At 45.2% G+C, this 27,566-nt stretch overlaps 1 protein-coding gene and 1 pseudogene across 1 annotated transcript; both read right to left on the reverse strand.

Annotated features, from left to right (window-relative positions):
• Window positions 1–16,586: 16,586 nt before the first annotated feature.
• LOC112881556 lies at window positions 16,587–17,885 on the reverse strand (annotated as a pseudogene).
• Window positions 17,886–22,475: 4,590 nt separating this feature from the next.
• On the reverse strand, window positions 22,476–24,086 carry LOC112881555 (probable cinnamyl alcohol dehydrogenase 8D). Its single transcript, XM_025946298.1, has 4 exons — window positions 23,933–24,086; window positions 23,724–23,837; window positions 23,118–23,634; window positions 22,476–23,007 (listed from the first exon to the last, which is right to left on the reverse strand). The coding sequence occupies exons 1-4, from the start codon at window positions 24,010–24,012 to the stop codon at window positions 22,645–22,647; spliced, it is 1,074 nt and encodes a 357-aa protein (XP_025802083.1). The 5' UTR covers window positions 24,013–24,086; the 3' UTR covers window positions 22,476–22,644.
• Between the last annotated feature and the right edge of the window lie 3,480 nt (window positions 24,087–27,566).

The raw sequence follows: 27,566 nt of genomic DNA on the forward strand, positions 1-27,566 counted from the left end.
TAGGCTGATTTTTTAGCGGACTGGAAATACATTTCCATGGACGGGTCACCCTGTCGCCCGCCCCGATTTTCAGGGGCGGTAGGAGGTGACGCGCCCCTGTAAATCTATTTTCAGAGGCGGGTGCCTTACGCGCCTCTGAAAACAGCATTTTTAGCTGTGAGAACTAAAAAGATAGATATTGCACCCGCTCTTAAAATTACATTTTTACCTGCTCCTAAAATCCTTTTCGTAGTAGCGTTATCTTTTTTACTCTTTGTCAAGGTACGTTAACCTCTCCGGTAGGCGTGAGTCGTTTCAACTTTCAACCCAAAATTGTAAACTGAAGAAGTCATCAGTCCATGTTCAGTCAAGCTGGCTTAGCAGCGAATGTGTTTCAACCAGACCATATATATATTCGTCTCGCCAACCTCATGCAGTCATTGTTCCGCTGTTTCCGCAGATAGAATTCCCAGAAAGATAATCAAGAATATTCTGCAGCTAGCTATATATTGCTTGCTGGTCAAGAGTCAGCAAGATTTTTCTTGCACCGGTATGTCCATGAACTAGCTTGCTTGCCAAGCGGGTTACGCATACAATTAATTTGCCTCTAATTGGCCCAACGTTTGGAGTGGAACTTTCTGCCTTCCTTGCTGCTACTTATTGCCATCGGTTTATTACGATATAATGAATTAATGTTGTTATTCCTGTCTGAACAGAATGTCAAGTGAATGGACAGCTTGCCTTGAACGCCTAACAGATGCAAAGTACAGATCACAGATCAGCACTAGTAAGAAACGCTCAAAGTCTGCCCGCTGGGAGTTTTTGGATTTGCAGTATCATAGGATACATATGCTTGCCAATCTTCAAGGCAGACTTACTAGCGATTATATTGCTCGACAGTTACACTATGAACAGTCACCGCCTGTTCCATACAAAACCGGCGGTGTTAAGCTGTGTCATAAAATGTTTTGTGTAGTAGTGTCCTGTTCCAACTCAAATCAACATTGAGTTCAGCTGCAGAAAAAAATTCTCTATAGCAGGCCTCGAATGTTCTGCGGATCCAACCCGTAGTGCAAATCTGTACCCCGCTGGTGATTGAGAGTACTGATTGCCTTGCCATATATGCAATGAGCTGTTAATTGTTTCCAATGAATGGGCCGTCAAATACGTTAGGCATTACCAGGTTCATCTTACGCTCATAAGTGTAGGTCACAGATGTTTACACCATGTGCCTCAAGTTTTATGCATATACACGCAATGATTCAGTCCATCTTGATCGAATTTGAACACGCAGATAAGATTGCAGGACCAATTTCATCAATTCATTCCGTCAAAAACGTTCTCGGCGTCCGCAGCAACGAGAAGCGAGTGGAAACTGTAAAATCAAAGGCGCGATAGATGGGAAACACCGGACCCTAACTTGGGTTTATGTAACATTCTAAATTTAAATTAGAAACCCTAAATAAATTTTGCTAGAACTTGTAAGGTTTTTATTTCAAATTCTTTTGACTTTAGAATATTTATCCTGAATCAATCAAATTATTTGGCCCAAAAAGAAATATGAAGTTACATAGGCTTTGAGCATCCATGCCGCCTGCATTGTTTTATTATTTAAGTTTAGTTAGATTTAAATTTCTAAAATTTAAATTCAAATAAATTGTACTTGCTCCTTTATTTTTTAAAACCTTTTTCCTTCTTCCTCTCTCCCTTTGGCCCGGCCCATTTCTCTCTCTTTCTCCCTCTCCCTTCTTTTCCCCCGCACGGCCCAGCCCAAGCTGGCCTGCCCCGCCCAGTTTCCTTCCGCGCGGCCCAGCCGCCTCCCCCTCTCTTCTCCCCTTCCTCTCTCGCTGCCAGGCGGGACCCGCTTGTCAGGCCCATCCTCAAGCTCGAGCCAGGCTCGGACTTGCGCCCGAGTCCGGCCGTGGCCCGCCTCCCCGTGCGCCTTGAGCCCGCACGTTGAGGCCCCGAAGCCATCCCTATTTAAGACGCTGCCCTGTGCCCCTTGACCCCATCAAAGCCGCAGCCGCCACCCCTTGCCTCGCAAACCATAGCGCCCTAGTGCCACCGCCCCTCGAGCTCTCGGTGCCACACAACGCGCCGCTGCTCCGTCGCCTTCCGCCGTCGAGCAAGCGCCGCAGGAGCTTCGCGCGGTGGTAAGCATCGCCGCCGGCCTTCTCTCCCTCTCTAGCTCGCCTCCCCACACGCGCAATCGCTCGCCGTCGCCACCGTGCCACGCCTCGCCGTCGTCCGCATCCTACGACCCTCGGCGCCCCATCTAGAGCCCCTAAACGCGTTCCCCACCCCGCTCTCTTTCTCTCGGGCTAAACCCGAGCAAAAATCGTGGCCAGAATCGCATTTACACGATTCTCCGGTGAGCCCGCCGCCGTGCGTTGCCGCCCCACCGCGCTAGCACCGCCACCGAGCCGCCCCAGCCTCTCGCAGCTGTGCGATCGAGATCGGACCGCCTAGATCCGATCTAGGTCGGGTCAATCCAAATCATACCGGTCAACCCTAGCCAATTTTGCAAAAGAGCCTCTCCGTTATTACAAAATCAACCCGCACTCCAGCGTGGTTTAAAAGTATTTACAAATAGATCATTTTTCTTCTATTTTAACCCCTTGAACTTTTCTAAAATATAAACTACCGTCCCTAGCCTCTTTGTTTTTCAATCTAAACCTAGATTTAAGGTTTATTTATGCTTTAGCCATAGGATTCTTCGTGCAGAGCCCTTTTATTTTCAAATATTTTACAAATAAGCCCTTGGAACAATGTTTTAGCCTTAACTTCTTCGTTTTAATTCCGTTTTCATTGATTCTTACGCTCACGCGATCCTTGCGACGGGTACAGTAGTTTATAACATTGTTTTGCTTTGTTTACATTATTTGGTATAATGTTTCTTATTTGTTGCATTTACTTGATTGTATGAACTTGTGTGGTGCGATAGACGGTGTGCAGTTCGAAGATCCACAAGAGCAAGACTTTGAAGACGCCCTGAGCAGCAGCAGTGCTTTGAGAAAGGCAAGTGGTTCTTGATTATATTTTGGTCCTAATAATCTTAATACACATCGTTACTTTATATGCATACATGTGTCTATAATATGATGATCCCAAACTAAGAATATGCCTAGTTTTCTTTTGAACTTTCTTGATTAAACCTGTGTTGTTTACTTTATGTTGTAGCTATGCTAGTTGCTCATCCACTTAAACTATGGTTGGTTAACTTGGAAACTATACTATACTTGTTTTACTTCATGTTCTGGAATACCTTTATGGTGATAACTCTAAAATCATTGCATTAATTGGAATATGAAGAATCACCCAGAAAAATAGTGCAACCACAATACTACGTGGCTATGGTCTTGACTAATTAATTAGAAACTTTAGTTTATGATAATCTTACCGAAAGAGCAAGAGGGGTTGCATCGTCGGGGTATAGCTCGGTCCTCTTGAGGCTTCATGATATGTGATTCTTGGCTAAGACACTTTCTTATTAGGGAGTTATGACCGTTTTGACTTGAAATCTTAGCGGATTGTCATAATTTAAGGAATCTTTATAAAGGTCTCGTAGTGAATTCCTACCACTCACCTCGGAAATGTTTAAGGGCCTTGCAAATCCGAGCATCAAGAGAAATATGAGTTGTGGGTAAAGTATACAACCTCTGCAGAGTGAAAACTGACATATCAGCCGTGCTCACGGTTACGAGCGGCTTGGACCCTCACATGATAATTGAACTAGAAGATGATCTAAATCGATATTCTTTATTTATGTTATTGTTACTTATCTCTTTTACTTATTTAAGGGTTGGTATACACTTACACTTAGATAATGCTTGCTAAATAAAACTTGGCCAACTAAAAGTGCTTATCGCAATCAAATCTCGTCAGCTTTTCCTTAAAATTGGCCTTGCATGTGATATAATTTACTCTACTTGCTAAGTACCAACTATAAGTGTACTTACGCTTGCTTTATTAAAACCAATGCTACTCAGAACAAGATAACTGTCCGGAATTCTCTGAAGATTTTACGTATATCTCCCAGTAATCTGCTTGTAAAGTTGATGTCAAGTTGAAGTTCCGTTGCTAGTAACAAAAGTTTATTTATTTATTTAAGATTAAGACTTTCGGTCATGTAATAAAGTATTCTAATACTCTCTCGTTATGATATTGTTTCGGATATGCGCTTGTATCGCCTATCATATATGTGTGAACTTGATCCTGACGTACATATGAGATGTATTCGGTTCCTTTCCAAAACCAATTGACCGCAGCGACGAATTGTCTAAGGTTCAGCATGAATACATGTGTCAGTTAAACCGACGATATCATATTTGAACTTAGCAGCACATGGAAAAATGCAACTACGACCAAGTGCAGAGAAAGCCAGTAGCACCGGTTAAACCGACGCTATGGGCAGTAGGGATCGATGCAATTCTCGGTTGGTCTGGCGATATGCACAGAAGCTCCAGAAGTTTTTAGGCAAAAGTGCCTTCAGCACCGTGCTATATGCAGAGGCATGGTGCGATTACCCTGAGAGCATTTCAAGATACAGAAGCATTTGAGGGAAGTCTTCAACACCGGTTAAACCGACACTCGTTGGTGCAAGGCGTTTGGTGCAATGACGTCAGCAGAAACAGGCAGTTGGAGTTCAACTACAAGTAGGCAGGCACAGTGTGACCGGTTAAACCGACACCAGTTACCGGGTTAACCGATGCTTTATACCTTTCTGGGTAAAAGCATGCAACGGCTATGAGCTGCCCTCTAGCCTATATAAGCGCCTCACCCCGGGTCACTTGAGGTGGCTGGAGTTTGTGTGAAGCACCCATACTCTGAAGAAATTCTTCAAGCCATCCAAGAGCTCATTAATGAAATCCTTGGGCTTTAGCACAAGTTTTATGAGTGATAGTGCTAGGCTAGCTCTAGTTAGTGTGAGAAAGTAAGGTGTAGATATCTTGTGTTGGTTCTTAAGTGAACCTTAGCTGTAATCTCGGTGTGTCGGTCCCTTGGAGCATTTGAGACTCATCAGCAAGTCTTCAACCCTACAGCTTGGTGTGGGGCATCAAGATGACCGGAGGACTTGACGTAAGTCTTAGTGGCCGAGCCTCTGTGGCAAGTCAAGAAAAGTACCGGAAGAGATTTGGTGACCGGAAAGCAATACTCTTTATGAGTACTTCAACAACGTGGACTAGGGGTGACTAGCCTACCGATACCACGGGTTAAATCCTCGTATCGAGAGTTTGTTTCCTCTCATTCCTTCTTAGCTCCTTTACATTTCCATATTTCATAGTTGCAATTTGTGTGCCCGTAATTTCTTAGTGTAGTATCTTGTTAGCATTGGCTATAGGTTGCAAAACTTGTTTGGGATGAGAGTTTTACACTAAATGAGCCGTAGTTGCACATCTAGATAGCATGTTCTATATTATATTTTGTGCAATTTAGTTTCAGCCATATGCTAAAATTTTTAGTTTGCCTAATTCATTTCCTCCCACTCTTAGACTACGAGCACTGATTTCTTTCAAACTTATTTCTATGTCATGCCTAGCATTGAGCACTCTAGTCGCCCTCGATACCCCATTGCTTCGGTGGGTTTAGGGTAAATGAGGATGGGGATTGATCAGGGTCCGTCGTATTTGTGTGCCCACCGGTGCATCATATGCATCTCGCGCAATGGTTGATCCACGTGAGCACCATATAGTAGGAAGACGAGTAGGCTGTAGGACGATTTCCAAACTCCGATGGCCGGGGCGCGATTCCATTCCCACGCTCGCGCGCTAGTTTTCTTTCCAGCAATCGATCCGACCGGTGCGGAGCGCTCCTTCCTTTTTTTTTCCATCGCAGAGCGTGAAAATTCAATTCCACCGGCACACGTTAGCAACCTTCCTGACACGTGACGAGACAGCGAGACAAGCTGTCCGCGCTCTGCTGAGACTGAGGCTAGCTTGAGTCTGTGCGTGAGGGTCTTAGAAATACAGAAGTCTATTATGAGCTAATACGATTTATTTTATTAGTGCACATGCACGTGATGGGCACATGTATTAGTTACATTCTTTTTTTCTTTTCCTTTCTAAGGAGTTCCTTTAAGTTCTGTTAAACCAAGTGTTATCTTTTTCCCCCTTTTCAGTATTTTTACCTTCTATTATGTTGTCTCCTAAGAAGTTTTTGTTTGATAAATATTTTATTGAAATTATGCTAACAAATATTTCTCAGAATGTTGGATAGTGAACTTATGCGTAAAAGTTGTGCGAGATGTGCTTTCCAGATTATATTATCATGGAAGTCATGCTAAAAAAATCTTCTGATAAATTTTCTAAAAGAAGTTATACATGTAAAGTTGTATGTCTTGAAAAGTCATGCTAAAAAATATTTTCTAAAAAAAGATATGCATAAGAATTTTGTGTATCACAAAAGTTGTGCTATCCCCTTGTTTGAAAAAATTATATGTAAAATTTATGTGCATAAGCTATAAATTTTCAAAATTAGAAAGTTGCGGATGAGAAAAGTTTCCCAAAAAGGAAACTTGCCTGCGTCTAAGATCACGCGCGAGCGGCCTTCCTGGCACGCGCGCTGTGATTAGAAAGTCCCATAGCCGGGGTAAGAACTGGTTCTGCTACAATTTTTGAGTTCTATGGCCTGCGTGTGGAATTTTGAGAGTTTGTAGACGACTTCAGTGAGAATACGGCACATGCCGCAGGTATATCAGACGATCACACTTTTAAAATGTGCAACAGGTTTTTAACCTTGGTGAGTTAGAGTCATGCACCCACAACTTACGGCGCAACCAAGGTTATTAATAGGATAGAGATTCACGAACCTACAACTCACCGCCGGCCACACAAACGTGGATCTCATCTTACAGGAAATATCTAACAAATTCATATATATCTGTGTGAAGAGGGAATCATGGGGTAGAACAGAATGCCACGTCAGAAGGCCAGTTGACCGCCAGAACAGCAGTTCAGCACGAGTCAAAAATCTCGAAGTCAATCCATACAGTTTTGGCATGCGATGTCGTCATCGCTGGGAAGCTTCAAGGCAGAGTGGCTGACCACTGAAATTTCCAGTTTTCGACAGATCTTTGAATGTTCTGCCGTGTCTAATAAGCATCGCAAGTCCGTGGTCTTATATAAACCGGGGTCATCCATGACTAGGATTGCTACGGCTAATGTGGCAACGCGTCAAATGCGTTATGCAGACCAGTACCAGTCCTGAGAGTTACTAGAGAGGTCACAGATCTTACGGTCCATTTGCTTCAGGTTTTCATACGTGATCAAGGACGGAATGGATCGACAGACCGCACGTTTGAACTGGAATGAACGCAATTGCTTACAAAAGTTTCACATGTCGAATCCGTCAAAAACGTTCGCCCACAACGACGCGAGCAAAGAGGCCTACACTTGCTCGACTGACTCGCGAATGCCATGAATGCTTGCAAACCTTGAGGCTTCAGCTGCCTGCCTATAAATAGGCACGGCACCTGCATCGCTCTTCATCATCCACTCACCATACGCTCCTTTGTTGCTCACGAGCTGGTCACGAGCAACGCAGCCAGCTAGCAAGATACAGAGCGGTCGCACTGAAGACGACGGCGATGAAGGGAGCAGCAGCGACGACGGTTCTGATGGTGGCGCTGCTGGTGCTTGCCGCGGCGTCGATGCGCGCCGACGCCGCCGTCGCGGCGGCGCGCCGTCTCGCCGAGCCGCTGTCAGGGCCTGACCCTAACCCTTGCACCAATGACCCGACAAACCCGGGCGGCACGTGCCATGTCCCCCCGCCCGGCGAGCAAGCGGCCGCAGCGCACGCGGGGGCGCCGCCGCGTCGGCTGATTTCTGTCAGCAAGGCGTCGTCAGTGCCTAGCGGATGCACCCACGACCCGCATGCTCCTGCTATGGGCAACAAGTGCCCGCCTCCGCTGGCGAGAGCTCCATGAATTCACCGTGCCTTGTGAACTGCGTGCTGTGCCGTTTGACTAGATCAAACTCACGTGTGGAATAATGATCGGTCGATCAGTAGATAATCTAGCTAGCTATGGGCAGATGATCATTTTTATTGGTTGTTACGTATATAAATAATGTAAGTGTTCATGTGTATCGCACACACTGATGACTGGTACACAGAAGGTCGATATTTGGGCATATTCTCCGAGCGTAGGTTTACCATGCGTATTTGGCTGATATTTCTACTTGTCTGACGGAATCGTCGCTGCATCCAACAAACTGGATATAAATAGTCTTAGTCCATGAGTGGTGGTCGGCATTGGCTGGGACACAAGATTTTCCACGCAAAGGTTTGAAATCCCCATTCATCCTTGTACGCTAGAAAGTGTGGCTGGAGCGCAACGCTCGCATTTTCAATCGTATAGAAGCACCCTCTCTCGCGGTGACCGTAAAAATCAGACATGAGGCATTATTGTGGACTGTGGCCAGCGCGAAGTATCTAGCACACCTTATTGGTAGAGTGTGAGTCCACATGCGTGCTTTAAGTGCTCCGCGCTTTTCTTGCTTTGTGCTAACTATTGTACATTGCTGAAGTCTTTTGGCTTTCACTCTTCTTATTAATACAACGGGCAGCTCTTCTGCCGGTTCCGTTTCAAAAGAAAGAAGGTCGATACTTGTACTTATTATTAGGAGGAACGTTGTGATCCTATCTGATCAGTGTAATTGTAAGATTTTAGAGAATGAAATAAAGCACCAGCTCTTCGTTCAATATATGGATTCTTAGGTGTTTATTCTTCTTCTTTTTCTCTGGAGTGCCATGAGTTTACCTCTGGCATATATATGCAGAACCTAGTGATCCTCCTCACCACATGGTTAACACGAGATTATCTCATGTTGTTCCGGTCCAGTGTGTCTTGAAGCTCCATAACCACGCCAAGCTCTAGCCCCACCCACAAGCGTCACATATCAAAACCAAATATAAAGAGGATTTGAGTACTTTGGGACAACTACAAACACATCCAGTATTAGATTTTCAACATGTTTTGATTGCTTATAACGAATGGAAGACAGATGACACCTTTTAGAATTTTTTTCAAATAGCTAAGTTTTTTATCTAATTATTAAGACGTTTCCCCAAGAGTATTCACTAAATGTTCCAATTTCTTTTGTTGTTGGGAATATTGGTTGCCTATTGTTTTACCCCTTAAGAACTCTTCAAAGTAGACTACAAAACCCATGGTCACTTTTAAAAAATATGAACAAACAATATCTTCCTCGCTCATTTGTGAAAAATACCTGAGAAATGTTTACTACTATTGTAGAAATCTCTTTCCTTTTTAGTGGTAGCAAGATGGATTTTTCTCTTCCTTTTCCTATATATACTGCAGTTGTAGCAGTTATAATATGAAAAATAAAAAGATTGCAGTATAGTTGAGACAGGGAGGGGTTTCGTATAGTTGAGACATTTGTGAAAAAAGATTGCTGGTAGCATATAGTTGAGACAGAGAGGGGTTTCGTAGGTACCTTTTGTTAGGACTGATCTCGTCCAATTCGGTCCAATGACCGAGTCGTAGTCCTTGATCACGCCTTGATCGGGCGCAGCGCCATATAAAGGAGGTGGAGGCCGCGGGGGCACGCACGCCAAAGTTCGTTGTGCTCCACTCACCCACCTACAAACCCTACCGATCTAGGGAGCGCTAAAGCGGCGGGAAGATATTGTGCTACCCACCTACAAACCCTACTACCCACCCTGGACTGTGCTGCCACTGCCTCTGCGTCCACTTCACTGACCTCGCCGCTGCCTCGGTGCACTTCGTCGGCCTCAACGACGCCACCCTCTGCGACCACAACCTCGGCCACCGCCCCTGCGCCGCCTTACCGTCATCCACAACACCATCACCTTCGCCATGCACTACTACAGAATAGCTCAATAGTCCTAGTTGGGAACCCACAATAGTCCCGATTTCTCAACCGGGACTGCCAGCCCGAGACTAAAGGTCCCGACCTTTAGTCCTGGTTATACCAACCGGGACTAGAAAAACCTTTAGTCCCGGTGAGTGGCTAAAACTAGGACCAAACACTGAAAAAAAAGCTTCACGCCCAGCTTTCGCCGCCACCATGCTCGCCGCCGGCCGCGCACTGCGCCCGCGCCGCCGATGATGCCAGCTGTGGGTGCTGTGCGCGCCGTGCACTGCAAGCGCCGCTTGTCGCGGCCCCGCGCGCCCATGCCCCGCGCCGCCACCGGACGTGGCTCGCGCCGCTGCTGGTGCCACTCGCCGCGGCTTGCTCGGGCCCCGCACCGCCGATGCCACCAGCTGCGGGAGCTGTGCGCGCCATGCGCTGCGGGCACCGCTCACAGTGGCCTCGCAGCGCCGCCTCCAGACGTGACCGGGCCTGCGCCGCTGATGCCGCCAGCCGCTCCCCGCTGCCCCGCGCCGCTGCCACCAGCCGCGGACGCTGCCGTGCGCTACGGGTCCCTCCATGCTCCACTGCTCCTGGTGGCTTCACCAGACGCTAAGGAAGAAAAGAGAGGAAGAGAAAGAGGAGATGGAAGAGGATAAGGGAGATAGAGAGAGGAGAGGATAGGAGAGATCGAGAGATGAGAGATGAGAGAGATAAGTGGATGTCCCGGTGCGTGCGCTGAAAAGAAAAAAACACAGCTCAGGTTTTGATTCCGATGCTGGCCTCCATCCGGGACTAATATGCTGATTTTAGTCCCGGTTGGAGGCTCCAACCGGGACAAATGGTGCGCGGAACCATTAGTCCCTATTGGTACCTCTAGTCGGGATTAAAGAGGGACCTTTTAAGTCCCGGTTGGTGCTTCTAATCGGGGCACTAAAGTCCCCTCCCCTTCCCCTGTTGCCCCTAACAGTTGGACCCGAAACTAATATATTTATTATTCCCGGATCCAAATCCATTCGGGATAAATGTAAAAGACAAATGAGGAGATCTGTAGTAGTGATGGCTGGATCCAGCTCCACCATGGCCGACGGTTGCTCCCCCTCTCTTCCCCTCTCTCTCTCTGTGTAAATCAAAGGCATGTTTTTTACTCCCAAATTAATGCAAGAACCCACTGATCCGTGCCTAGGAGATCCTAAAGTTTCTATCACCTTTCTCTTTTGCAAAGCTGCTGCATGAACGGGGCGGTGGCCGAGGTTGTTATGGTTTCTCTGTGTATATGATATGGTTTCAGCACAAAACAACCATATCATATACGGGGGCTATCTGTATACTAGGTACTACTCACAGCGTTGCCGTTTGCGCGCGTTTGCTAGTGAACAAGTCTAGCTGTTTTGAACAAGTCCATAATGCTGACGTGTCGTCTGTCCAGTCAGCTACTGAATCTTCCACGGGTGTAATAAGCTGTTGCCATGGCGTGATGGCCGCAGAAGTGATGCAGATTGAGGTTGACACACGGCTCGTCTTATGCTGCTGCTTTCTAGCGGTACTCAGGGTGTGTTTGTTTTCTACCCTCTAAATTTTAGACCCATCACATCAAAGGGAATCTTATTATTTAGAAGTATTAAATAAAGTCTAATTATAAAACTTTTTGCACAGATGGGTGCTAATTCGCGAGACAAATTTAATGAGCCTAATTAATCCATAATTTATCACAGTGATGCTACAGTAATCATCCGCTAATCATGGACTAATATACCTCATTAGATTCGTCTCGCGAATTAGCCCTGGGGTTCTGCAATTAGTTTTGTAATTAGATTTTATTTAATACTTCTAAATGACAAGATTCTCTTTGATGTGACCCCCCTAAACTTTAGGTCCCAGAAAACGAACACACCCTCAATTTGTCTGCGTGGAAAAGTTCCTTTTCTTCAATGTAGTTGATGCGACTCAGATGATGTAGATGTGATGACGTGATGTATGCACATGTTCTGCCGTTTCCTTAATGCTCTCGATTGATACGTCGCCCGTTTGACTAACCATACATTTTTTTTTTGCAAATACAAACGCCATTTGAACATGTGATTTTGAAAGACCTCTCTAAATCTTTGCAAAATATCCATGGTTGACGTGCCTAGAAGTTATTTTTACATATGCAGATTAACTGCATGTTTCATTTGTTACATCTAAAGTTCTGACTGGATGCAGTGAAACGTGGAGAAGACGACCAATGTGCATTTCGAACTCTATAGTACACATTCTTTTTGCAAGTTGCAACCTACTTTGACGTTGAGTACCGTTTACTGTCTGTCTATGGAGATATCGTCACAAAGACGGTCCATGAACGAAGAACATGACATCATGCATATGTTGTCATGCATTTCGCGAGTCAACGCTCAGTGAAGCTGTGTCATTTCTAGCTCAGTAATATTCTGCAGTCATGGTCACACGACGGACTCCCGGGGTCAGTACCTGAAGTCCTGCATGCTTTAGCTATATATCATGCACGGATCAGTTTAATTAATTTGAAGAGTACCCAATTCTAATTACGCACACCTAGGTTTTCATGGTTATCGAAGGCCCGATTCAGTTAAATGGATTCGGTTAAACAAGGATACCAAGATGGTTTGACAATTTGAAATTTGTCCGAAATAACTACTACAATTGCACCCTTCTTGTTGTGATGGAGAGGAAGTAGCTTGTATTAGTTAGCTAGTAGTATGTACAAGTTTGTACCCTCTTTTACCCGTCATCCATGATGACTTGGACTGCTACGGCAACAAGTGTGCCGATGGGTTTCGAAGTTCCAAGAGATTGGCCGTCAAATGGGTTAAGCATATATACCAGCTTCACGTATACAATGAGAGATGCATGCGACAGTACGTCAGAGGAGTGTAAGGCTGTAATCGAGGTCACAACCGTTTGGTGCTGGACCGCTGGTTAGAGTCCACGCTTGAGTTGGAACGCAAAAAGGTTTCACCGGTCCCCGAATAATCCGTCAAAAACGTTCTCCGCGTCCGCGACGGCGACACCAATGCAAGCCTGCTCGACTGATTTGTGAATTCCATCAGATACATGCATGCTCGCGAACCCTATAGGTAGACTAGACAAGCATCACACCATGGCCACCATCTAGCTCTCTCCATGCGCTCATCGTAGACGATATATCCCGACAACTCTCTCCGGCCGGGCTCGAGCAGACCTCACGAGCAACTAAGGATACTACTACACACAGAGCACCACCACCAGCAGATCACTGGGGACATACGATGAAGAGAGGAGGCAAAGGCGGCGTGGAGGCCGGAGCAGCGACGACGGTGCTTCTGGTGGCGCTGCTGCTGGTCTGCGCCGCCTCTCATGCGGGCGCCAACGCCGTTGTTGCGGCGGTGCGCCGTCTCAGGGCTGGAGATGACGCGCTGCTCGTCGGCGAGCAGCTGTCCGGACCGCAGGCGAATGGCTGCAGCAGTGACCCACACAACCAAGGCAACAGCTGCCACATCCCCGGGGCCCCGGCCAAGCGCGCGCCGTAGCACGCAGCTGGCGGGACCTGTGGGCGTGGGCGTGTACAAATAAAAGTTTAGGAAGACCATTCGTTGGTTGCTACGAGTAATTCATGTTGTTTTCGTGCATAGATGGCAGATCGATCGTTGTATAGTGTATATACTGTACCGATGATTAGTTTTCAAATTTCAACCTTCCTGTTCAAAATAATATTCTTTGTTAGTAAACTACTTCTCAGTCTCTAATTATTAGTCATTTTGACTTTTTAATGCACAGTTTTTATTATGTATCTAGATATATATTATATCTAGGTGCATAATAAAATCTATGTATCTAGAAAAGTTAAAATAACTAATAATTTAGGACGAAAAAAATATTATGCTGTCTAAGTACACCGTAATGCTGCCACAAGCTTTCGCGCCTGCAAGACCGCTCTACATCGTCTCGCCCATTTGGTCCCCTCAGGCACCGAGCCTCTTCCGTCTACGTTCGAGGGCTTCATTCCTCCTTTCTATCTTCGCTTCCGCTTTTCAAAATTCTCCATATGACTAATCCGCATGCCATATATATAGGCTACCTAGAAGCTATTAGAATGGTAATTTGTACTCTATTGAGCCTAGTTGCTTAATTTGTTTTGTGGAATCGAGGTGCTAATAATTAGGGGGGGGGCTTGGGATTGAAAACACGACTGCGTTGGCAACAATTTGATGGGAATTTAGCCATCGATCACTACAGGAGAACATGGTGAGGAGAATGGGAAAGATAGGATGAGGAGCTAAGGAGGAAGCTTAAGGCAGCGATAACACACTGTTACAAAGGAGACATAGTTACAGTTTATTCATATTTTTAATACCTAGAGGAGTACGTAGGTTTATACGGACCTTAGCCATGATATAAATATTCAACTTTGGCTGAATTTTTGGGACGGCTTGATTTTATTTCGGTCCTCAATAGTTGAATTTCACTAAAATTCAGCCATTTCTGACCGAACGTCATAACCCTTGCCCTAGCTTTGCAGTCCATATGATTTGCAGCTCATGGACCACGTGATGTATATGTTTATGAATGATGCATTGCATGTTTATGTACAAGTAAAATCCACAGCAAAGGGGTGTTTGGAATTTGTTGAGGTTGCTGCAGCATGTATAAATATAAACTAGTGCGGTGACCTAGATAAACTAGCTAAGACCTATTTCATCACAGTATTCAGTGAAACTTCCACTGAATTGATGCAGGAATAATATGACCGACGTTCTTCCACGCAAGTGGCGTCAAGCAGCAACGCCCTAAAATGTCCTGCATGCATGCTACGTTGGCTATTGGCTAGACTGGCCCTTGATTGCCTTTGGGTCTTCTTGCGTGACCCGTTTCTGCTAACTATCCTTAGTTCTCTGATGAACAGTATTCCGTTTCGGTTATAGGGACATTTTCTTGTTCCATGAGGGACGTTCTCACGTTCACATATGTTCGTGGAAAGAACAGCTACACACACGTACGATGATAATGTAATGTATTCTTCCAAGGAATGAAGAAGAAGAGGGAATGTAAATATCATCTATAAATAACCATCACGGCCTTCAGCTTTTGCACACCGCATAACCCTAACTCCACCTGCATCTTGGGCTCGTTCGCGAAGCAGCTAGCTTCAGGCAACACATAATTCACAAAGCTAGCTAGCTGCAGGCAACACATAGATCTCGGATCGGCTGCTGCTACGATCGAGTCGTCGCATTCTTCTAAGTCACGCACTCACGCGTATACCGAACATACGGCGAAGGGAGTTGGAACGGTGGCGGCGTCAGCCATGCTGCTGCTGCTGCTGCTTGTCGCAGCGTCACTTCATGCCGAAGCCACAGCAGCAGCGGCACGGCACCTGGGACCTGACGACGGTGGGCATAAGCCGCCGGTATCCGTCGGCGAGAAATCATCGGTCGGGCCTTCTGGCTGTACTTGGGGCCCCGGAAATCCCAGCACTCGTCCCTGCCCTCCTCCTCCTCCTAAATCGCCGTAACTCTGCACGTACATGCGTACGACGACCCCTCTACATGAACATGATGGTAAATGTTGGACTTGATCATCTTTAATTTTAATAAGTTGCATCACTGCTGATCGATGCTCACACATGTATATAGGATAAGCTGCTGAATAAGCTGTTAGTTTCTGTTTCTCGGGGACTTTTGTGTAGGTTAGTTTGCTGGTATGCTCATGTGCAGACGTACAAGAGCTAACAGAGAGTTTGTGTTTCTGTTGTTTGAGAATAATAACAACCATCATGCACTTTTGATTTGTTTGCAGTTTGATTTTTTTTTACTTGTCTGTGAAATGGCTGGTGTTGGATTACCAATACATAAGAAATTGATGTTGAAGAAGTATAATTTATAAGACAATGGCATCCTTCACCTATTAAGCTAGCATTTTGCCCTAAACCGACCTTCATGGTTAATATCAGAGCCAAATAAATTTCAGAAACATTGCCAGGGTTCCCGCTTTTTCTCTGCAACTTTATCATTCCAAAGCATCACAAAGTTGGTGTTCGGAAATAAATGATGTTTCATCCGCAAAGTAGTAACCTTTTAAGGGTGCATCTAAAACCCACTATAGACTTTAGGCCCAACTTATGAAACTCGATTTTGTTTTGGCATTGAATCTCAATCCAACGTTCGGCGTTAGTTTCCCTTCACAGATCATCTTCCTCCTAACTCACACTACTATAATAAACAAAATTTTTTATACACATCAGTACCAGTTTGAACCAAATCGGCGGTGAAGCGCGTTGTGGATGTTTGAACCTGCTGTGGAAATATATACCACCATCTGTTCCAATCCCCACCTGCTGTTGAACGGCGGTGAAAATCAAACCGTACAAAACCCCTTCCCTCCTTCTCTACCCTAACGCCCACCATTTCTTTCACCATTGCTGCAGCCACTTTTCATTAAAATGCTCATGGAGACTCCTTTTTTTAAGGTTGGTTAACATATTTAGTTTCAAACTTGTTTCTTTTGCTAAATTTTGCATTTTGGTTCTCTAGTAATAAACCACCACCCTGAACCCTAACCATCAAGTGCTAACACTGAACTATAGAAACATTGCCGGAATAGAGAAGAGCAAAGGGCCTTCCCAAACCCACATTCCGGCGTATATTGCACTCTAAAAGAAAAATCAGAAGTTGAAGGCTGAAGAAACAACCTAGTTATTTGTTTATTTTAGTAATAATTGCCCTTTATCAAACATAAACATATATAACCATTTGCTAGCAGAGATGCAGAACATGCCCAGGTGTTCTGCTCCAATTTATTCACTTGCTTGACGCTACATGACGCGAACCACGAATCCTGGGCTCCTCTGGCGCCTAAGCAGTCGCGTCCAGGTGGCTGCCGGCGACGTCGACGACGAAGCGATACCTCACGTCGTTCCTCTCGAGCCGCTCGATCGCCGTGTTTACGTAGTCCATCCCCACGAGCTCGATGTCAGCGGCGATGCCGTGCTCCCCCGCGAAGTCCAGCATCGACTGGCAGTCCGCGATGCTCCCCACGCCGTTCCCGGCGACGCGCTTCCCGCCCGCGATGATGGCGTGCGCCGGCAGCTCCAGCGGCCATCTCGGCGCGCCGACGACCACCATCTGCCCCATCGGCTTCAGCAGTTCCAGCAGCGGCACGATCTGGTGCCCCGCCGACACCGTGTCGATGATGCCGTCCATGGAGCCCGCCGCCGCCTGCATCCGAGATGCCATTGTATCAGTTACACTGCTACCACAAGCCAATTGCCAAGTGTCTCATGGCCATGGGGGCCTCAAGACGTACGTGATCTTTGGTTTTTACCTTCATTTGAGCGGCGTCATGGCTGACCAGGAACGCGTCGGCGCCGAGGCGGTCGAGCCCCTCCTCGCGCTTGCCCGGCGACGAGCTGATGACGGTGACCGTCATCCCGAACGCCTTGGCAAACTTGACGGCCATGTGGCCGAGGCCCCCGAGGCCGACGACGCCGAGGTGCTTATACACCGTGACGCCGGCGCAGAGCAGCGGCGCGGCGCCGTCCGGAGGCAGGCTCTCGGGGACCCGGACGACGTAGTCCTGGCTGACGACGACGACGTCGGAGAAGCCCCCCTTGGCGGTCGCGCCGTCGTGGTCCACGCCGTTGGAGGCGAGCACGATCCGGGGGCACCGTGTACATGATCATTACCCAGGGACGACGGAGATCGACCGAGATGCTGAAGAAATCAGTGCTTGGTTGCTTGGTGAACATGATCATTATTGATTACCCAGGGACGACGGGGTACATGGCGTTTCCCACTCGTTCTTGATGACGTGGAGATCGGTGTGGCAGATGCCGCAGAAGAGCACCTTGATCGTCACGTCGCCGTCGCCCTGAACCCTGAGATCGTCACCAAAACAGCGCGCGAATTCAGGCAGGAAACATGACACGCAATGTCCTCGTACAGAACAGAGCAAAAGTTAGCCATGGCAAGAGATGCAGGAGCGTGAGAGAGACCTTCTTGAGAAGGTGTAGGGGGAGAGGAGGCCGGAGGCATCCCTCGCAGCCCACCCGCGCGCCGCCGTCTTGCCGCCTTGCTCCATGGAAACTCCTTCCAGTCTGATCTGCTTCTTCGACCTTGCTCTGCTTCTACTTCAGGAAGAATGAGGCTTGGGGGTTGCTAGTACGCCGTTGGTAACTTCGGAGCTCCGATTAAATAGGGAAATTCGGAGCCCGAAACCACCATGAACATGGCGACGTCAGACCACACGTACGTATCCCCTTCAGCGCTCACGCAGGACGTACAGGACGTCCCGTTTCTTCACAGTTTAGTAGTAGTTTACTCCCATGGATGAGCCATCGCCCCAGTTTCTTAAAAAGATGATTAGATGCGTGTTCCTATAAACAGTGGCAAGGACAGAAAAAAAAATTAAGGTATGGCGAATGGTATAGCTAGACATTTTACCCTTGGCCAAAAGCTCCTCAAATGTACACATCATCACCATGGTTTCACTAAAACAAATAAGAAACAAGTAGCACATATATATGCATGCATAGCCTACCTTTGTGAATTCCTCTGTGATACGTCTAATATCTTTTTTACAGGAGATAATAATTACAACTATAAATTGCACATTTTATAACTGAACCATGGAGTTGCCCCATTCATTCTTCACCGACAAATCAAGATTTTGATAACTTCTTGATCACGTAGAAAATGTGATCTGATATGAATATAAGGGATTTTGATTTGTCCTAAGTCAAATTATTCTAAATTTGATCAAGTTTATAGACAACACCACAACAGAAACTAATATTTGCAATATAAAACAAGCACAGTTAGATTCATCTTGTGGTAGATGTTAATATTCTTCTCTGTAGATGTTAATATTTCAAGACATAAGGGATATATACGTTACACGCATATAGTAAACAACTCTACGGACCATTTTGTCCGATATGAATTACATACTGTAAAATAGAAAATACATACGGGGTTTGTCGAAGATTCATTAATCTCGGTCAAGATCAAAGTTTGAAAAGTGTCAACTAAAAGAATGAGCCAAAGCAATTGCTGAGCTTCAAATTTCTGCCGATCGTGGCATGGTAACATGTGAGGTGACGCGTATGCTTCTGCAGAGCCACGTGACGCAGGCGCTTAGCAACTACTCCAACAACCCAAACTAATATACTATGAAATTACTCCAAGTCGTAACCACTTTCTCTGGAAGTTAATTATACGAAGTTCATCAAACAGACACGAATGGAAAGGGTCCATGATCGCCCGGAGTAAAGAAAGAGGCCTGAAAGACCCCTAATACGAGGCTTCTCTCCCTCTTCGAATTTCATTTTCCTTTTTCTTTCATTGCCTCCGGCCTAGGATCGGATTCGTTCAACCAATTGCTTGTAATCTTGTATGGTGCATGGGATTCCGTGTAAAGAAAGGTTTAAGTGAAAAAAATTCGTAGGTTCGAATCAACTATCCAAATTAAATTTTATTTGCATCATCGTGTTTCTAATGATGAGATCTTCAAAATAAGACTATGCTTGTCTATATTTGAACAAAATTTAAGATGATTCCAGCTTCACAATAAATTTTTCCCCTTCAAAAAAATTATTCCACCTCAAAAATTATTTAAATATAGTTAACTGGGATCTTATTTTGAAGATTTCATCATAAGTAATTCAATGGTGCAATCCGAATTGATTTGGACATTTCAGTTAAAAATTAAAAATTTGCTTACTTCAAATCTCTTTTGTACGTCTTCTCGAGAGGTGTGTAGGTGGGTTAACCATAAGGCTAATCCCAATGGAAGTTTCATGGGGTGTTTCATGGCATTAATTAGCCTGCCACATCAGCAATTTGGATGACATGGCACATCATTTAAGAAGTAAAAATTTCATGGAGTTTTATGAGGATGAAACTATGTTAACCCATTTTCAAGAACTTGGAAACCGTGTGAAACCTCTGTTAAGAGTATTTTGTTTCATCTTCACACAATTGAGTAAATCCTATTGGTTATTTATTTGCAGCATTTAAATAGTATGTTGGCATATAAAAGAGTGAGATAAAACTCTCTATTGAGAGATGGTGTTTCATCCTTCTACAAAGTTGATATAGTATTCTTGGAAACATGAACGTAAAACCAGCCTAATATTCCTTGTGCGACGACCGCGGCGTTAGCTGGAATAACGCCCCCCGAAGGGTAGGCTAAATAGGAAAAAAGATGCTTACGCAACTGAAACTACTAAAACCATGGGCTGAGATTTGTGAATGGGCCGGGCACCAGGGGGATGGGCCAAATAGTTGTTGGGCTTAAACTCTAGTAGGCTGAAATAATAGTTGGGCTCGTGAATGGGCTATTTAAACACTCCGTGTAGATTATTAGTTAAGGAGGGACAACAGATACCTATATTACCATTCCCTGCATTGACGACAGTGGTAGATCTTGTGGGCACTACTTTGCATGATAGATTATTACTCCATTAAATTTTTGGTGCTAATTTTATACTAGATACTAGTTTTTTTATGAAACAGGAAGGGTATGCCCCCTATTGATTATGTATTAAAAAAAGGGTTCACATTAGGAAAAAGAAAACGATTACAATTACAAGAGGGACTGTTGCCATGAGTCTATTTCTGCATGATACTTGTTCTTCGATCGATGAATGGATAGCCATGGTGAATTCATACTTGAAGATACTAGATGCTAGTGAGTGGATCAGTATAACATTTTTGCGGACGTGTATACAGTTGTTAGGTTGACTGTTGCAATAAACAAAAAAAAAGAAGACAAATTGTCGATCCCCGAGTTTTGTAAAATTGCTGAACCTTTGGTTTTTGTGAGCTACAAATTTTCCTTGGAATACAATTTATTCTTTTTTATTTGTGTTCTTTGTTTCATATATACAACGTTCACCGTGTGTCGGTTTTGGAAATGGCCGACAGCTAAACTAACTCGAAATGTGTATCGCACGTCGTGATCGGATGTGGCCTAGCATATAATGACTTAAGATTTATATTGATTCAGACAATGATGCCCTACGTCTAGTCGGGGGTCGGTTGGATGTATTGGTTGAGCCTTGGTGCTCGTGAGAGTTTGGGAGTTACAGTCTTTCGAGCGGAAGTGGTGAGATTTGAGAGTCTATGGCCCCTTGTGTCCTAGACGAAGGGTCCTCCCTTTTATAGTCCAAGGGGGCCTTCTTTACAAGGGAATTAATGATATAAGGATAGAAAGAGAGAACTCTCGACCCCACCAGTAGACGTCGTCAGCTTCGTCAATCAGCCCATCCCGTTAGTCGGAGTCTTTCGGTGACCACCGTCAAGTCCTGCATCGTGGGACTAGCGTCTTATCTTATCCTTGCGCGTCATACTCCGTCGGTCGGAAGTCGTGGGGATATCGACGGGTATGGTACGGCTATCACACCTCGTCCCTGGCGCCATGTCCGATCACTCCATCGTGACGGGGCCGTGCCGGCCCTATTATAATGATGTTATGCCCCGTCCCTTGGCGAGGACGGGCAGGTAGAATAGTGGTAGCCTGTTGCCACAGCAGAGGGAACTGTGACCCTCCGTGGAGGGAGTGGTTGGCCGTGTACGATAAGTTGACCCCGAGACTCATTCTTATCCTCCGCACCTACTCCTGGGGCCCGCTGGTACGCCAGGCCTGGCCTCCCGACCAACCTGCCGATCGGGGAGGTGGGCACGTGCAAGGTGGAGCCCGGTCGGAGTCCTCGGTCGGAGCCTTGGTACGGACCCGGCCTCTGATCGTTCCCACAGTTGGGGACATGGGCCTTGGTCATCCCGACCGAGATGTCAGTTAGGGTTGTGGGCTGAGGCGGCCCAAATGAAGTTATCGCCTTATGCAGACGAGCGCTTATTCCAAGCGCAGCTTTGGACTGATCAACGAGAAGTGAGCCCGCTGGAGACCCCGGATCCCTGGATCCGCTACCGTGTTTGGTTTAGCTCGACAAATTGAAATGTTCCTTTCAACACGTGGAACCTTTGTACACCACGGGTTAAGTGTTACTCCCTCCATCCAAAAAGACAAACTATTTTACAAATTCTAGGAGAGACTAACAAGAGGTTAAATGACTTTGCTTACCCTATTTATTAGCTATATTTGATGCTAATTGACTGCACATGCATATACTAAATTGGTTAACAATGACTAGTCTTTTAGGACGAATGTAGTACTGCGCAACCAATCACTGTAGCACCTAGTAGGTGCACAAAAATTCTAAGAAATAAAAGTACGAACGGAAAGTACGCAAGTATTTCTGTGCATGTAAAATTTGAACTTGGAATAAAAAAACTTTTGAAGAAAAAACAAAAAGGTTAATATATGAATAGTAGCGGGTTACGGTTAAACATGAAAGCTGAAACCTATTACTATTTATTGCTCAATTTCTCTCTTTTTATTTCTCCGTGCACAGTTTTTATTCAACATCAATTTTTGCATTCTCTATATCCATTCATGTTTTTGTTTGAATTTTTGAAGCACTTTTAGAGGTGCACTTTATAAGTTGTGACAAAGTAGCACCTAAGTTGCCGGTAGCACGTGAAATTCTACATGGCAGCAGGAGTTGGTGGAATGGGCCCTTGGAGCCTGGAGCCTTGACTAATGAGTAATGACTCCTAAGTCCTAACCATCATGGAGTGGATCCCATGCACAGTCGGCCATGGCAATGTCTTATAGCTCAACCTCCGAGCTGATGTTCGATCCATTGATTGAAAACACAATCCAAATTTATGCCCTTGTTTATTCACCTGCGTACACCCACGAAAGACACGCGACACGATCGAGCAAACAATGCAACTTCACATGTTGGCAGTGCAGAACTACGAATCCTGGCGCCTAATTAAGCAGCCCCGCCCAGCTTGCTGCCGGCGACGTCGACGACGAAGCGGTACCTCACATCGTTCCTCTCAAGGCGCTGGATCGCCGTGTTGACGTAGTCCATCCCGACGACCTCGACGTCCGCGGCGATGCGATGCTCGGCCGCGAAGTCCAGCATCGCCTGGCATTCCCCGATGCCGCCGCCGCCGCTCCCGGCCACGCGCTTCCCTCCGCCGACGAGGCTGAAGGCGGGCACCTCAAGAGGCTTGGCTGGCAAGCCGACGACCACCATCTGCCCCATCGGCTTCAGCAGCTCCAGCAGCGCCGCGACAGGGTGCTCCGCCGACACCGTGTCGATGATGCCGTCCATCGTGCTTGCTGCCGCCTGCGCGATAACGAGCGAGTGCTATTATCAAATCGGCGGCGTATATATATACCAACCACGCAGTAGGTGACCGTGGAGGGTGACAATGAGATGCCATGTCGCCGCCACACCTTCATCTGCTCGGGGTCGCTGCTGACCAAGAAGGCGTCGGCGCCAAGGCGGTCGAGAGCCTCCTCGCGCTTGCTCGGCGACGTGCTGATGACGGTGACTGTCATCCCGAACGCCTTGCCGAACTTGACGCCCAGGTGGCCGAGGCCCCCGAGGCCGACCACGCCCAGGTGCTTGCGCGGCGCGTTGAGGCCGTACTGCACCATGGGGCTGAAAACCGTGATGCCGGCGCAGAGCAGCGGCGCCGCCCCGTCGGGGGGCAGGCTCTCCGGGACCCGGACCACGTAGTGCTGGCTGACGACGAGGACGTCGGAGAAGCCGCCCTGGGTGGTGGCGCCGTCGAGCAAGTCCACGCCGTTGGACGTCTGCACGAGCTGGGGGCAGTAGCTCTCGTACCCCTTGCCGCAGCTCTCGCAGGAGCGGCACGAGTCGACGAAGTAGCCCACGCCCACCGTGTCGCCGGCCTTGAACTTGGTGACGCCGGGGCCGACGCCCGTGACGACGCCGACGATCTCATGCCTGCGATTGTTTTATTCCATAATTATATCAGAAGAAACGCACAAGAAATCTGTCGTCCGTGCCATATGCTTGCTGAGAAACTCGATTACCCGGGAACGAGGGGGTACATGGCGTTGCCCCATTCGTTCTTGATGACGTGGAGGTCCGTGTGGCAGAGCCCGCAGAAGAGCACCTTGATCGTGACGTCGCCGTCTCTCGGAACCCTGAAACAATCGTCGGCGCACCCATTCATTATGCGAAAATGGCAGGCTCCTCCATGTATGTTCAGTCGTCGCAGTCAGTGAAGAGGAATACATACCTCCTTGAGAAGTTGAAAGGGGAGAGGTGGCCGGAGGCATCCCTGGCAGCCCAGCCGTGCGCCGCCTTGCCTTCCGCCATTAAAAACTCCTTGACCTTGATCTGCTTCTTCAACCTCACCTGAGCACTTGTTGGCTTCTCGGGTTGCAGCTGGTTGCAGGAGTCTGGGGGTGGTACGCCTTTGGTAACCACGGAGCTCGGCCTAAATAGGAAAGCCACGCGCAGCAATCGTGGACGTTGACATGGAAACTTTTCAAAACATAGCAATCGTGGACATGGCGACGACGTCAGATGGTGGGTAGCCGTCTCGGAGCTCCATTGCTCACCGTTCACTTTCACCGCTCCCACTTGGCTCGTTTCTTAAGTTCACGCACACACGCATGGCCCCTGAACAAAAGCCGCCGGCGGCTAATGCTTCTAAGTCATGGGAATCAATTTGAATTGCCACGTTTGTGCAGCAAAGTTTGACTTACCTGATTATTGCCTACTCAAGTACTGATACTACATATAGTACTCAAGGCAATATATGTTCCCTTAACTAGTAACCAATATCTCAAGGCTGACGAACTAGGAAATAGTTAAGTACTTAATTAGGAATTTGAAAGTACTCGATAGCAGAGAGATCAAACAAGAACTTGTGAAGTTGTGATCCATTTGAGTGCAGTGCTTGGTTGCTCTTCGGTGTAAAAGCAAATGAAATCATACTTTATGGTTACACCTCATAGGGATATATAAAAGGTTGTTCCTGCCGAGATGAGCTGAATTAGCCATTGCGCCAAAAAATAACGAGCATGATACTTGGTAGCTATGGCTACACGTCAGTTGGGCTAGAACTTTGTGTTGCCAAGGCCACATCTTCTACATTATTGCTAATATAAGAGTATCTCCAGCAGTCTCCCTTTCCCTAATAATCTGACAATATTGGAAAGAAGATATATTCCAGCAGTTCCCTAAAATCTCTTTATTTTCCCAATAATTATTGGGTTGTCCCAATATTTCACCCCAACTCCCCTCAAATAGAGGGAGAATTTTGACTCTCCCAGTATGTTAGTTGTATTGGGATAAGTTTATTAGAAAATTGTAAAAGCATCTCTCCCAATAATCCATAAAATTGGTATTGAAACATGTTTATTGGAAAACTGCTGGAGATGTTCCAATATAATATACAACCTCTGTTACCTACCCCAAAAAAGATTCTGCCTTACTAATAATGTTTGTCAGCTTTGACTAAACACATGCCTACTCCAATGGTTATTATTGTTAAACCAACATGATTAAAAGTGACCATAATTAATTATTATCTTTATTGTCTGTAATTACATGAACAAATCAGGAAAAAACCCTGGGCTCATTACTATTTAGACCATTCGCAATGTGAGTTTTATTTCAATTAAATGAGGTGACACCTCAGCAAATATGGTGACATGGCAAACCATATATAATGAGAGAGATAGGACCATTTTCATTTGGATATAACTGGTGCTCATCATTTACAACACGTTGGAAACCGTGTGAAACTTCCATTGAGAGAGAGTGTTTTAAATCCTGAAACATTGTCTTAGCCTCCTACCTTAATATGGGCTGAAAACCTATCGGCCCAACTCTTTTCTTCCACTTCTGGGCCAACCTGCAGGCCGCCTAGCTAGCATGCCCAACTGAGCCCCTTCCTTTATTCCTTTTTTTGAGAGGAAGATAGGGATTCTCCTTTATTTTCCTGGTTTGGCCCACTCGTACCCATGCCGCATTCCCTCCTCCGTCAAAACATGCCACAGTCCATTACTTTGATTAATATATAATTTGTATCCTGCACTACGCTGAACACATGTCCATTGCCCATTGGTAGACATGGCTACTAAGACTAATTCGAAGGTTCGAAGTTGAGCTGGTCCAAACATTTGTAATTTCTCCTTTTGTTATGCTAATAAAACAACTTTTGGAATAATTTCCAAGGAAATATTGATGAAATAACATTGTTTAATTATTTTCATAGATCATTCTTATAGTCCCTTGCCTGTTTCTGGTTACTAATAATACCTGAGTTTCTTAGAAAAATATAAAACTTGGTACATTGCTATGAGGTACCTAAAAAAGGTTCCATCAAGAAAACTAAAATGGGGTAACTATTTTCTCCATTTGGTATTTATTTGAAAGCCCCCGTCATCACCATCCTCTTTTCACTAGGAATATTCAGTTGATTAATAGTTAGCTTTATATTTTCAACATGTAAATTCAATATAATCTTGAATAATATGTTTACTTGTGTAAAAAAATTATTTACCATTTTTAGGCAATTATATTGTTTTTTAAATTTGAATGTATTTCAAACCTTTGTTGGAATTACTTCAAATTTGAATGACATGTGTGGTAAATAAGATTTTTCAATTACAAGAAAATTTATATATAAGTACATGCATACATTTCAATATCACATGCAAATTTGAAAGGAATAAATTTCATTTGCAATCTAAATTTCTTAGTCATTTAATAGTTTCTAGTTTTTAATAATACTTAAAGTTCCTTAGAAAATTGTAAAAAAATTATGGGATGAAACTATGTTATTATAAGTTACCCAAAAGTTTCTCATCAAGATTCCCTGTTTGTTGTTCTTTTGAAGGCACTTTTCATTGCCACAGCTCTTCTCACTAGCAAGATTCATGGTAAATAATAGTGTTTTTCTCTTTTTAGCAATAAATTCAATATGGCCTTGATTCCATTTGTTTTATTATGTAAAAAATAATTAAATTTTAGGTAATTATATACTTTGATATTTTTAACGTGTTTTGGTCTTTTAATTGGAATTAGTTCAAATCTGAATGACATGTGTTGTAAATAAGATCTTTAAATTACAAGAAAATTTATATATGAGTGCATGTGCATACATTTTATGATGATCATATGCCAATTTGAAAGGTAAAATGCAAACTATTGTATTCATTACAATCTACTTTTCTTAGTCATTTTAATAGTTTCTTATTTTTTATAATAATTATAATACCCAAATTTGCCATATGAAATCCGATTCCTTTCACATTTGCCACATCATTGTCATCTCAATTGCTGAGCATCGTCGTTAGGGCATTGAAAATGAGAAATGTAGGCAGGTCACCAAACTGAATAGCGCTCATCATCTAAAGCTCCAAAAAAATATCTTGTAGGATTAGATTACTGAAAAGAGACTATTAACCGTATATGCACACATGCGCTATCCTCAAGAACATTAAAGCTAATAGAGTTGGTTGCTTTCTTCTTCGCACCATCTATTCAGCGGGAAAAAGGGTACTTAACTATGACAACTAACCCATATATAGATATTGAAAGTAAGAGAACAGAGAGCAACCCTTCATACGAATAAAGTACAAATAAGAGAGTAGATGGTAGTCATATATAGATAGACTCTAGACATACAGCATGAAAATTAAATCGCTTGACATGAATACAGCATCCGTATATCAGCAATTCATACAAGAAAAGTAGAATGTGACTAAACGTGTAGGTTGGTTGCCATCCCATCTCAACCTTTATAATAGAGTAAAATATATAGCCGGTCCTTAAACTTAACTCGAGGTGTTATTCAGATCCCTAAACTATTAAAATGCACATTCATATTTTTAAACTTGCTAATCGTATCTCGGTGA

Source organism: Panicum hallii, chromosome 2 (assembly GCF_002211085.1).
Source record: "Panicum hallii strain FIL2 chromosome 2, PHallii_v3.1, whole genome shotgun sequence".
NCBI lineage: Eukaryota > Viridiplantae > Streptophyta > Magnoliopsida > Poales > Poaceae > Panicum > Panicum hallii.

Coding starts and splice junctions, on each gene's coding strand:
- LOC112881555 (XM_025946298.1), bottom strand. CDS start 24,012: ATGGCGGAAGGCAAGGCGGCGCACGGCTGGGCTGCCAGGGATGCCTCC. Junction 23,838..23,932: donor CCTTTCAACTTCTCAAGGAG/GTATGTATTCCT, acceptor CGATTGTTTCAG/GGTTCCGAGAGACGGCGACG. Junction 23,635..23,723: donor ATGTACCCCCTCGTTCCCGG/GTAATCGAGTTT, acceptor AAACAATCGCAG/GCATGAGATCGTCGGCGTCG.